We start from the raw sequence: 14,275 nt of genomic DNA on the forward strand, positions 1-14,275 counted from the left end.
GTGCCCCCAAGTTCAATCCCCAGTACCAAAACCAAAAAAAAAAAAAGATATTAATACACTAAAGCAATAACCTCTCAACTAGATTCCTTGACTCACGTTTCACTACTATGAACATAGGTATAGAAATTGATTAGCTAAAATAAATAATTTTAACATGTTATTACCTCATTCAAGGACCTTTGATAATATCCAGCTTCCAGCACAGTAACTGGTATATTTTAATCACCAAATAAATATTTGCTGAGCAAACGAATGAATAGATGGATAAGTGCCCCACTGGAGACTTTCAAGTCCTTCCCCAGTGAGACTCTCTACTCATTTATTTTCTCATTTCTATAAACACTAAACAATCATTTAGTGTGTGACTTGAACATGTCATACAGCCTGGGAGGGTTTGAATATTCAAGAATGATAAAGGAGCTCATGGTTCCTTTCAAAGAAAAACATGTACTTCAACCACATTGATTTATTCATCTTTTGCTTTTTCATTTGCAAGATTATGTTAGCACAGTTTTGCCATTCTAAAAAGCCATTTCTCTCCTTTCATTCCATGCACATTCTTGTTATCCCTCAGGATCCAGCTGAAGTTAAACTCCCGCTCTACATAAATACCTACTTAACAGTCCTGTGTAAAGTGATCTCTCCCTCATTCCTCCTTCTCACTTGCTAAGACAATTACTCTTAATTACATCATACTTTACTTTGGACGGGAATCATACGTTATAACTTCTCTGGTATGCTAATACTAACATGTTATTATATAAATACATAGTTTTCAGCTCTATCTTCTCCTCCAGTGTAAATCCTTTGAAGTCATGTCCTTCGTGCTTAACTTTGTGTTTCTTAGTATCTTGCATAGGCCTTAATATTAATGCTATTTTCCCATAGTGGTTCCTCAATCAGTATTTTCTGATTGGTTGATGGATAGGTTACTGAAAAATTGCCTTGATTTTAACAAAGGAATATGTGCCTTCATCTAGAGAGTCAGTAAGTGTTGGCCTGTTGACCAAGTACAAATTGATTGTTCAATATTACAGGAAGAATAATTCGTCTCTTGATTGTGACTGAAAAAGATGCTCCAGAGCATTCCAGAAAAGAGTCAGAGAATAACAGAATTGATTATTTCCTTGCAGAGAAAGAAAGGCTTATATCTCTGTACCTTTTCCCTATCTCAATTCATTCTTTATCCTGACCGAGTCCCTATTCCTATTTCTCTATTAATGTTTAGCATAGTTATGCTGAAACTGGAGTCTCTGGTTCCTTACAAAGTTTGTCAATGAATTTCAGCAGCACCTACTTCTATAAAACATTGTCAGAAAGAAAGCCTGGCCATTATTTAATGACAAAAAGAGGGGGTTGAAACCCAGACTCATCAAACTGCACAGTGTTCTTTCTTCTCACTATAAAACAGTTTGGGTGTTTTCTTAGGTTGTTGATAGAACAACCACTAGGGGTACAGTATTGAGTTCTGTACTGGAATGTCCAAGGGAAAGTTTGTAACAATACCATCCATAAGAACAAGAACAGCAGAAACAACAACAAATGTGTATATGTTGTTGGAGATGCATCAGGCACAGCTCTAAACGATTTAAATATTAGCCTTTAAACCTCATCCAAACCCATGAAGAAAACAACACTAGGGCTATCCACAATTTATGGGCCAAAAGCCTGTGGAGCCAGACACAGTGGCACATGCTTTTAATTCCAGAAGCTCAGGAGGCTGAGGCAGGAGGATTCCAAGTTCAAAGCCAGCCTCTGCAACTTAGTGAGGCCCTAAGCAACTCAGTGAGACCCTGTCTCTAAATAAAATATAAAACAGAGACGGGGATGTGGCTCTGTGGTAAAGCGTCCCAGGGTTCAACCCTGGTACCAAAAAAAAAAAAAAAAAAAAAACCTGTGCAACAGAGAAATTTGTGTAAGGACACCATGGTGATGGGTTGGGGACACATAGCAGGGGAAGCAAAAGCGTCCTACACTAGGTTTTGTTTCAAGCCATCCTGCATTAAAGATTTCCCTAAATTCCACCTTAGTCATCTTCCTTGGCAGAGTGAGAAATCTATCTGGGGTGGCAAAACATACAGCCACATAATTCACTCCAACCCCTGACTTAACTTTGAAGTATCAGTCTAAGAATAGACCAGTCACATCAGGTTTGTGAAGATAATCACTTGCTTCCAGACCTCTTAGGAAATAAAAGGGTGTTAGAGGAGGCCTTTCTAGGCTCTGGCACTCTTCACTACCTTAATGTGTTGTAAAATTGAAGTCGCTTTCTTGAGATGTCAGTGAGAAAAAGTGAGTAGCCTTGAAATGAACTTTGACAGCATGAATAATATAGTTGCCCTGTTAGCTAGTGGGCTGTCAATAGAAATCACAGTTATAATAGTTTAGCAGAAGGTATGGTATCTGCTCCGAATTAAAATACTTCACATAAAGTATTTTAATTCAGAGCACTTTATTGTGTATATATATATATATATATATATATATATATATATATATATATTTTTTTTTTTTTTAATTTCAACCAAAGTTTCAGAGAACCCAGTGTTCAAACATTCCAAGTCAGGATGAAACTAAGCAATCTCTGTATAGACATTGATTCTAGCCTCAAAACTGTTCTAATTATGTTAGATTGTAAGAGACCTGGATTTTAATTCATTTAATTTTATTCGTTTGATTATTTATTTATTTATTTGCTGTCAGGGATTGAACCCAGTGGTGCTTAAAACTGAGCTACATCCCAAGCCTTTTTTTTTTTTTTTTAAACACAGGATCTCAGTAAGTTGCTTACAGCCTCACTAAGTTGCTGAGTCTGGCTTTGAACTCTTACCTCAGCCTCTTGAGCCTCTGGAACTACAGGAATGAGCCTCCCTGCCCAGCCACATATTACTTTTAAAGCAGGCAAAGAAATCAAAAGTCATCTATGTATATTTTTGCTTCACATACAAAACTCCATCAGTCATATGTGGCTTAATGAGGGCCAGAGAAATTAAATAAGTTCCCCGAGTTCATACCATCACAGGAAAAAAACAAAATATGAATCTCTACCATAATAGCCCTGCTTTTATAAAAGCAAAATGATCTGTATATCAAGGTTTATGTCTTTTTCTTCTTCTACTCCTGTTCTCCTTCTTCCACTTTTATTTACTAACTCTTTACCTCTACTTTCTTTTTTTCTCTCTTTTTTTTATTAGATACAAATATTGTTATAATTCATCATTATACATGTTAGTAGGGCTGGGTTTTGATAAGGAGCAAATCAGGGGTTGAACCAGACAATAATCATGGTATAGTCCACAGTCAATATTTGACTGTCCTTGCTAATTCATCAAGTATTTCTTCATAATTCACTATGTTATATGATTGTTGAGTGCAGGTACTTTAGAAATATGGACATGGCCTGTTTCCTTCCTAAGAGTAGAACATGTCCATAAATAATGAGACTGGGAGGAAGAAGTAACTGTATATCATCAAAAAGTCATAAATTCTATGCAAGGAGACCTCAGAAGAGGAAAATCAATTAAGTCCAGGTACGAGGAGTAGGGTGTTCACATGAATGTCAAAGAAAAACTTTTACATGCCTTTTTCTAAACTATCAGAATAACTGGGCATGGGAGTATGAGATATTAAGGATATAGGGAGTGGGGGTAAAAACGTGGGAGGCTAGGCTTGGGAAAAAGCCAAAATATAATGGAGTCACACCCACCCCCTTCCTTTGAATACCCATTAAAGAATTTAATTCCTTCAAGTTGCATCAGGGAAAAAGAATATTTACTGTAGAAGTGTATACTTAGATGACTACATGAGGGAGGGAAGGAGGGGGAGGTTGGGAGGGGGTTCTTCTCATGTTTCACAGATGTTGACTTTAAGTTTCCACCTGGTAACAGCCTAGGGGCCAGAGCATAAAGATACAAGTCAAAACAAAACATAGAGACTTACACAGAAACAACTCACAGCATCCAGCAAGGGAATTATTTAAAAAAAAAAAAATTCTTTCCAGTGGCTAAATAAATATCTTTCCTCGTATTTGTACTTTCTTTTTTTCCACTTACTGAAATTTGGAAAGAGCCAAAGAATCTATTTGCCTCTTCAAAGTTCTGGATTACATATAAATATAGCCTAAGAAAAGCAGTTTTTTTCAAAATGAGGATTAAACTATATTGTAACCACTTTCTAGTATCTAGGTGTTTTATTTTATAACAGCACAACAACAACAACAGGCAGAAAACAAAACAATTTTTAAATTGTGAGTAATGAAAATAATAAATGACATACTTTTTATATAAATCCCTGGCTTTCTTCCAGGGTACTATAGAAACACATTCAAAATGCACAGAAAGGTCCATAGCATAGTACTTGAATTTGCACAAACCTTGTAAGGTAAGTAAAAACCTGAATGAGGAATTTTGAATAAGCCTACTCAGTCATCTTTGCAAACCACATTTAAAACAACTCCAGGATTAATTTCATTCCACTTTCTGGACTTGTGCATCTTAAAAGCAAGAAAACTTGTCATTTTGGAAGTATAAAGAATGTTCTTGATAAACAAAGCTAGAAAGTTTGCAGAGGGGGGATGGTGTTGGGGGTGGGGAGACAAACCCTTTAGTTACAATATTTTAGGGAAAGAATCGACAATAAGACAAATTTCAAGTCAAGTTGCTCCACTATACTACAAAAGCAGTTTAGAATCTTGAGCAGATGCAAAAAGAATAAAGCAAATGCGGAGGAAAAAAGACCGATAAAGTTTCTGGCTACAATACAAGAGACATATCATTACCATATGATCTAATGTGGGTGTCAGCCGGATTGTGTTCATTGAGGGAAACCTTATTTTTTAACTGTGCTATGGAGTAGAAGCAGGAGGTTTTCAACCTAGTGACAGTCACTGAGCAGCACCTACCCCCTCCTCCTTTCCACACCTGCAAACTCTTTTGCTTGGGCTGAATATTTAGTGTAATTGCATCTCAGCTTTGAGGGCTCCTGTGGCAAGTACCCGGATTAAAAGGTACGGTTTTCAATAATTGTCCTGAACTCTGCTACAGACTAATAAAACTTCGGTCAAGTCGAGAGCAAAAGGAAATATTTGGTGAGAAAAAGAAAAAAAAATCATGCTAAACTTTTAGTAATCTTATGCAACCTTTTAAACAAGTATTGCTTGAAAGCAGAAGTTAAATATTTGGTAAAATGGTTGAATGCATTGTTTTACTTTTTTCTCTTCTGTTCTTGCAAAGATGCTTATGAAAAAACTGTAACCGAACACCACGACTATCTATATTGATGTTTTTGTATTTGTACTGATGAAATGTTTAGCTCTTTATAAAGTGTTAACAGAAAAGTATTCTAAACTAGCATAGTATTTGTGGTTAGATTATACATTTAAGGATTTATTCCCATCCTGAATTCTTGTATATTTTACAAACTTTTAAAACCTCAGAGAAGTGAACTCTAGTGATTAGCGGTAGAGAGCTAATGTATATTTCTATAACCCCCAGAAATGAATAGAAATTATTACCAGAGGTAAAAAAATAAACATTGCAAATACTTATTATGTTAAAGACCTAAGATATTTTTGCAATTGCACAATTCCTTTACTGTAAAGGAGTGTCCTTTTCAGTATTTTAAAGCAAATGGAATTTATTATAAGGTACATGCACTGTAAAATGAGGGTGTGGGTAATTTTCTTTCTAACTTTAAAACAGGGTAACCTGATGACCACTGGTTAAGTGGGCTCTCAGTGATGTAAATGCCTGTGGCTTTTTCTTCCTCCTACTGTTTTTAACAGAAAAAAAAAAAGCCAAATACTTTGTATAGTAGTCCTATTTATGGATAAATGCTGCTATTATTTATTTTAAATTACTTGTATTATTAATGAAGTTTTGAAGTCACCCAGCACTGGGGATTTTAATTTTGATTTGCACTTAATATCTGCCCTTATCATTTGAGGATATATTTGAACTTTAAAAGTCATACGAAAGGTATAAATGACATTTCATAAATGTTGGTCTGAACGATACAGTTAATTCAATGTGCTGAGGTCATTTTATTATTTCTGATAAAGCATTTATAAGCCATGACAACTAACATTAGTGGAATAATGAACCTACATACATTTTAAGAATACTTAATATAGTTGCAATGAAATGTAAAAAGTATGTCATTTCAGTAACAGCCTCCTTGCTTTCTATGGGCAAGTTCTATTTGCTGTTCATTTTTTTGCATGTGATTTATTAAGAAAGGAAGGAAATAATTGAAGATATCAAGACTGTCAGGAGCCTACATTAATCGTTTTAAGATGCTGTGTTTTCAGGTACATATGACACTAAAGTAGAAGAAGTTATTTCATGAAAGGATTTACATAAAGTTGCTGGACATGTTAGTCTTTCTTAGGATATTTGTAGTTAAAAATGCATTCATATACACAAAGCCCATGAAAGTGATGTAAAAATAAGTCATTGAATCTATGAACTGTCTTACTCAGTTTCTATCAAAAAGAATATTGCACAGAGAATTTGCACCATTTTTAAAAAGAGTAAACAATTCCAAATGATGATACTATTGCTCTGAGCTAATGCTCAACATTTCCTTTTTTGGGTCGTTAGTAAAACAGCCAGGCATTTTCTACTCTGGGGAAAGGATTACAAAATGACATCTGCATTGACTCTCTTTGCTATTTATTAAATCTGCAATTACTTTGCTTAATTTTTTTTCTAAAATTATAAGACATTAAATATGCAAGGCTAGCAAACTTGTGGTAAACCGTAAACATTGCATTTTAATGTGAAACAGATAGAGGACCTCTCTTTCAGATCAATGCAAGAAAATGTCCTGCCAAAACAACAGTCTCCCCTTAAAGAGAAACTCAAACTGAGTGGGAATGGGCTCAGGAGAACCCCTGACACTGAATTTCAATTGGCAGAGTGAATAATAACATTTATTTTTAAAAAGAAAAACCATAAGCCAGTATTGTGTGTATTTCTTTAGACATACTCCAATACTGAATATAAACTAAGAGCAAAGGTGTAAGAAATTGAAAAACATTTTGTTTCTTCTCTAGTGGATCTGGAAAAACTTCCAGAAGACACATACAAAGATTTTTTTTCCCTTTATTTTCATATGTTTCCATTGGCTAATGTGGCTCAAAACAACTCTTTAATTCTAATTATGAATGTTCTGTCTTAATATTAGTTCTTACACATGTACAATTCAAAGCAATGATGTTGAGACTAAACATAATATCTGCAATATGTTCTGGGAATTTAGAAGAGTTTCAATGGCATTTTAAAACACATCTTCTCAAAAATGGATTATTTGTTCTCTATGCAATCAACCACTTTTTCCTATTCTGACTTATTCAGATTTATCATTGAATTATTTAGATCACATTGGCCCATTTAACAATATGGATGTATATATTTATAAGAGTTTATTTAATGAATAGGTAAATATTATATGCATTTGTCAAAACTGAGCTTTTTTCTTTATTTGACTTTACAAAAGGTTAGTAAAATGTAAAAATAGATAATATATAAATTATCTACTAGTAAAAGTTACCACTAGTAAACAGTAGATAATATATAAATTATATAACAATCAATTAGGTTTTCCACATGTATTTATTGACTTTTTAAAAATAATCAATTTGGGATTTTAACCAACAGATTTATTTTTTAAATGTGAAATTTTCTTATACCACATTGAAGCTCTTTCCATTTGATATATGTATACATGTTTTTTATTCTAGAAATTTGGATTTGAAGAAAACACTAGATTGTGTCTTAAAACATCAAAATGATTGGTGACTTGGAAAAATATTGAATAAATTATGTTGTTAATAAACTGATGGTCAACTGAGTCATTTGTGTGCAAAACATTGTGCAAGGCTGGGTACAGAACAAGGGATAATAAGACACGCCCTGAAGGACTACATGGTCTGGGGGGGGGGGGACAGACCAAGCATGCAAAACAAATTACAATATAATGTGATAAGTTCTTTAAAAGAGGTAAGAGTGATGTGCTCCGGGAGCACAGAAGAGGCAGAGAGGAGCATCCTGCCTGTATAAGTCAGGGGACACAGAAGGAAAGCCATTATTTAACTTAACCTCTCCGCAAGGTAAGTACTGTAAATGGCAAGTGACTTTGAGTGTAAGAGTAGAGATAGGATCTAGTAGGAGAGAGAAAACAGAGAGAAATATGCCTAGAAATATCAGATGGCACCAAATTACGAGTGGTCTCACATATGGCACAGGGAATGAGGACATTATTGGCAAGCCATCGGAAGCCAACAAAGGAGTTGCAATAGAAATTAATGAGGTTAATTTTCAGAGGATGGCTTGGGTAGAAGAGTGGAAGATGGCCTGGGGTAGAGAAAATGTTCAGGGTAGAAATGAGCAAGCTCTTGCAATAGTTCAGGGCATGATGAGAAGGCCTAGACCAAGATAAACACAGTAGTATGGAGAGATGAGGATGGTTTCCAGAGCTTCGTCTGAGATAAGAATTGGTGATCTTTCTTCTGTATTGGAAGAATTTTAACTATGTCATGGTTTGTGTTGAGAGTATCAAAAACCAGAATGACTTATAATCATTAAAACTTTGCAAATTATATGAAAGTATATATCATCTTAATTCAGAAGGCAGATTCAAATAGATTCACAACCTATTCAAAGTCTTCATAAGTAATTCGCTGTGCAAGTGAAGCTATAATTACTTTATTACCTCTTGAATACATCTTTAATGTTCTCCTTCCTCATAGTAAATATTATTTTTTTACACTTTCTCCATCTTCACTTTAGTATGGGACATTATATAAAAAAACAACTCATGGACTTTGGTCTTCCTGTACCTTTTATTTGTTTCCTAGGTTCCTAGGTTGTGAAAATAACTGAGATAAATCATGAAGGCGACCCTCATCTTCCTCCTGCTTGCACAAGTTTCCTGGGCTGGACCTTTTCAACAGAGGGGCTTGTTTGACTTTATGCTAGAAGATGAGGCTTCTGGGATAGGCCCAGAAGAACGTGTTCCTGAATTTGGAGAAATGGAGCCCCTGGGACCTGTGTGTCCTTTCCGTTGTCAGTGCCACCTTCGAGTTGTGCAGTGTTCTGATTTGGGTGAGTGGGGTGCAGGCTCTCGTTTGCCTACCTAATTTGTCTCTTTCATGGGTCTGGCTTCTCTCAGAGTTGAGGATTTTCGGTTGGTATCTGCAATTCCAAAGACGAGAGACACTGCCACCTAATGAGGAGTAAAGGAAGCAGCATAGGGTAGAAAAGTAGTTTTCAGGTTAGGGACACTTTGTCTTTCCTCCCTTCTTAAAAATCAGGATTCCATCCACTTTGCAATCTTGACTAAATCACTTTCTTAAGAAGTCTTTCTGAGCTTCACGGCCCCCTTTTTTTTGTAAAATGAAATTTTGAACAAAACTTATATTTTATGATTCCAGAGGATGGTTCATTTTAATTCTATGATTTGGTGTCATAAAAATTTAGACAGTTAAGAAAACCTGGACAATCTCTCTACACTGGATTCAGCCCACATAGCAGAGTTGGACCATGACTTGATCATAAACTATGGAGTTATCAGAAGCAAGACAAAGTACATTTTACAACAAAAATTTATCTTCCAAGTACTAAAATGCTCCCTTAATCTCTGGGTCTTAGTGTTGCTTCTACCTATGGTATTTCGTAATCTGGCTGTTTATATTCTTTAGAAAGTTTCAAAGGAAATATTTATGATTAAAGTATGGTATAAATATCCAATGTAATCGTGGAGCATATATCTTTAGCCTAACACCAGACAGTTTGATTGATCTTGTTTTCAGAAACACTTGGTCTGGAAATTCCAAGAGTAATATACTTAAGAGATAAACCTCCAGAAAGTTTGGAGGCCCAATGGATGGGCCAAAGAAGAGTACACTTCGTTTACATGGCAGCCGATTCACATTCTTCCTTTCTTTTGATGTATTTTCTTATTGGAAAAAAAGAGAGAAAGAATCCTCATATTATGATTTTGCCATGTGTATTTCCTTATGGAAGAAATCCCATAGTGTATAAGGCACTTCTTTCAGAAGCTCTTTATTTATTCAAGACATGCCTGCCAAGAATATTTTTTGCAGGAAAAAAAATTGCCATTAATTTCTACAGTGGAAATAAACTACACAGAAGAACTCAGACAAACATAAGATATGTTCAACAGAAAAAGCTGAAAAGAAATACTTGCAGAAGTTTCTTCAATGTCAGTATATATATATATATATATATATATATATATATATATATATATATCATATAGCTATTCACATCCCAAATGCTTGTGTACATAATGGTTTTCCAAAGGGTAAAGGATAAATTCCCTGGATTCATTCATTCACTCCTGCAATTAAGATACTAAGAGCCCACCATCTTTCAATTCTATTCTAGATTATGGGGAAGATGAGGAAGCCATATATGGTCCTTTTTCTTTGGGTCTTACCTTTTAGTGGTGGCAACTTCCTTTTTGAATTGCATAGTCACTACAGGGGATATTAGATTACTATGAAATTCTCCAGAAAAATTTTATAAGTGTCTAGAGATAACTCGTATTACTGTCTTGGGCAAGAAATTAATGAGGTTGAAAAAATATGAACAAAGTAACACCATTTGATAGATGTACGAGTGGTAAACTCTTTTTTGAAGTTACTAAAATGGCAAAGTTCCCAAGAAGTGTGATGCAGTTAAAATTCACTTTACCTCTGAGAATAAGGTTAAAGGGACTCATTATTACTCCCACTAAATATATTATCAAAAATTAATGGTTGGTATTTTTGAGAGTGAGCCAGTCACTTTCCATAAGCATTATTTTTGAATATAGGTTCACTTTTCTTCCATGAGAAATAGTTTATAAAGCTGGAATCTGATAAAAGCATTACACCAGTTTTCCAATTCTCTACTTTTAAAAGGCACAAATCTACTAATAGGTCAAAACTAAATAGAAAATCTTTGTCTTGGGAAACATCAAGTACACTGACTTGGAAGACACATAATGCAATTTGTTGTTTTGTTGTTGCTGTTACAGTTTTGTTTATCTTGTTTTATATTTAGACACTAAAGTTTTCTATATGTTATCTTTTTTTGTTTTGTTTTGTTTTTTTCCTCTAAGTGCCCAAAGCATACAACATTCCTCCCTTAAACATAGATTTTCTGAATCTTATAGGTTAAGGAAGTAGCCAAGATTCTGACAATAATTTATTTTAAGATTCTACATTTAATTAATAAAACCGAGTTTCAGTGAGCAGTGGGTTCATCCAGCGTACTTTTATTAATTCAGAGATGAATATTGAAATATATCGTAAAAAATTTAATGATGTATTTCTACAGTAGAAAATGGACTTGAAGAGAAAAGAAATCCCCTTGCCTTTAAAGAGAACAGTTAGCGCTATTCAGATTTTCAACTATTATCTAATTGTTACTTACTTTATGATCCTGGAAAGCTGTTGAGAACCTTTACATTTTCATGTGTAAAAGTCAGTCTAGGAGATCCCATTATGTAAGTGAAATACTCACCTCACAGAAGCAACTCAGTATATGTCTTGATTATATAATGATCATGTCAAGTAAAAGATAATAGATGAGTTTTTTTTAAAAAAAAGTAAAAAAAGATGCTACCTTATTCATAGTAAAGACAATGCGGTATATTTTGTTTCATGTTCCCTATTGATCTGAGCATGAAGCTTGAATTATTGCAATAAAGAAAATATCCAATGCAGTTTATGATGGAAAATGTTGGTTATTTTCTTCATTAATAGCTAATATTATCTTAAAGATTATTCTTGCTCTAGCATTGAATGAAAAGAGAAAAGCTATGATGTTGAAAGATAATAATGCTTGGTTATTATCTAAATAAAATACAAGCAAATGTTTCTGTTATAATATTCAACTATTTTTTCCACTAAGAAGTATTTCTAGTAAAGTTAAAGAGTGAACAATTTAGATAATTTTTTCAAAGTTAAGAAGTGAAAACTGTGAAATTAAGTTGAGTAATTAGTCCATGGGCTATTTCAAGTCCCTAGTTGCAACTCATCATAATATTATCATAATATACTTTTGTAGAGCATGAGGGACTGAGAAAGTACACATGAATTTCCACAGATGGTTGCCAAGTTGATTTGCATAGTTTGTTGTAATTTAGTGTATAACTTGAATGGGAATTTTATGAGACCCTTATTTTCTCTCTTTATCTGTCCTCTTCAGGCATAAAATAATTCACTCTTAATCATAGCATTTATAAAAAAACAATAAGGGTAGATATAGGACTAGTGACTTCAGAAACCTATGGACATACTCATTCATTTTCATAAAAATACATAAAAATTTTACTATGAAAGGGGTACTATGTGATACTTTGATACATGTGTATATTGTATCATGTTTAAATTAGTTTACACATATCTGTCTCCTTAGTGTTTATCATTTCTTTTTAGTGAAAACTATCCTAATCCTTTCTTCTAGGTTTTTGAAATGTGTGGAATATTATTGTTATCTCTAGGGCAGCAGCACACCAAAACTTTCTGCTGCTGACTGTAACTTAGTACCCATAGATAACATTTCTTCCTATTCCCACTCTTTCTAGTCCCTGGTAACCACCATTCTACTCTCAGATTCTAAGAAGTTTCCACACAGGAGTGAGGTCATGCTGTGCTTGTCTTTCTGTGCCTGGCTTATTTCACTTAGCACAATGATCTCAAGTTTTATTAATGTTGTTGCAAAGGACAGGATTTCATTATTTATGGCTGAATAATATTCCATTGTGTGCATGCATACCATATTTTCTTTACCAACTCATCCATCGATGAGTACTATTCTAACAGGATTACATCAAATTAAAAAGCTTTTGAGCCAAGACACAATCAACAAAGTAAAGAGACATCCTGCAGAATAGTAGAAAATATTTGCAAACTGTAACCATGATGAGGGAGGGTAGATATCCAGAATATAACAGGAACTTCAAACCTCAAAATAAAAAGAAATATTAAAAATTGAGGTTTTAATAAAACCTCATTTTAAAACCTCTATTTTAAAAAGTCTAAATACATATTTCTTAAAAGAAGATAGATGACCAAAAGGTACATGAAAACATGCTGAACATCACTATCATCAGGGAAATGCAAATCAAAACTACAAAATATTACCTCACCTGGCTGGGTGGGGTGGCACATGCCTGTTATCTCAGTGTCTCCAGAGGCTGAGCAGAAGGATAGTGAGTTCAAAGCCAGCCTTAGCAAAAGTGAGGCACTAAGCAACTCTGAGACCCTGTCCAATAAAATATAAAATAGGGCTGGGCATGTGGCAAAGTGGTTGGGTGCCCCTGAGTTCAATCCCCAGTACCAAACAAGCAAACAAACAAAAACAATAACAGAAGATATTACCTCACCCCAGGATGAATTGCTATTATTGAAAAGAATAAAGATAACAAGTGCTGGCAAGAATGTAAAGAAATAAGGATGCTTGTACACTCTTGGTGGTAATATAAACTATTACAGTCATGATGGAAAACATTATGGAGGCTCCTCAACAAATTAAAGGAACATATGATCCAACAATTCCAAGCTGGGTTTATATTCTAAGGAAATGAAATCAGCAAATCTAAGACATCTGTGCATCCATGATCATTGCAGCACTCTTCATACAACCAGGAAATGGAGGCAACCCGAAAGTCCAACAATCTATAAGTGTAACTCCTTGTCAAATCTTTTTAAAATGTCTTAATATCAGTCTTGTCCTTGTTATCATGAAGGAAGATAGTATTTCTTGTGTGTTCTTTGGTTCAGCCATTCATCTTTTGTCAAGTATTATCAGTTAGCAGAATTTGGTAATGACTTTAATCTCATTGATGAAAGACAGATTAGGCCTGAAAAGTCAAATATAAGTATATATCTCATCTTTTGTATATTTTTCAAACTTAAAATAACACTGATTAAATTTTTTTATAGTTAAGTTTCAAAAGATTTGGAGGAAGTTTTAAAATCATTTGATATTGGAAAGGGCTTGGGTCATACAATTAAACACCTCTGAGCTCCTATCCTGCTTTGCCATGGTAAGACTAGAAAATGTGTGTGAAAATGCTCATCATAGCAACTTTTACATATAGTTCATCATTTCTAAATTAACCAACAACCTGAGGTTACTTATGGCACATCCTTTATTTTCTATTTGAAATTGACAAGTGTCTCATATATGGTTTGTCAAACTAGATATAAAGAGTATTGTCTTTCTCCTGTCTCCTAAGGAAGGATGTGTTATCTCCAAAT

The 14,275-nt window shown here is 34.2% G+C and overlaps 1 protein-coding gene across 3 annotated transcripts in view; it reads left to right on the top strand.

Annotated features, from left to right (window-relative positions):
• The first annotated feature begins 4,772 nt into the window (after positions 1-4,772).
• Positions 4,773-14,275, top strand: part of Dcn (decorin) — a 35,210-nt gene continuing 25,707 nt past the window's right edge. The window contains exons 1-2 of one of the 3 annotated variants that reach the window (XM_013358231.4): positions 4,773-5,086; positions 8,858-9,104. In XM_013358231.4, coding sequence (XP_013213685.1) covers positions 8,891-9,104 — 214 coding nt within the window. In that variant the 5' untranslated portion in view covers positions 4,773-5,086; positions 8,858-8,890. Of the gene's footprint in view, positions 5,087-7,968; positions 8,111-8,857; positions 9,105-14,275 lie in introns of those variants that run through there. The other 2 variants (XM_005324434.5, XM_005324435.5) reach the window with 2 other exon arrangements.

The sequence above is a fragment of the Ictidomys tridecemlineatus genome, chromosome 6 (assembly GCF_052094955.1).
Source record: "Ictidomys tridecemlineatus isolate mIctTri1 chromosome 6, mIctTri1.hap1, whole genome shotgun sequence".
NCBI lineage: Eukaryota > Metazoa > Chordata > Mammalia > Rodentia > Sciuridae > Ictidomys > Ictidomys tridecemlineatus.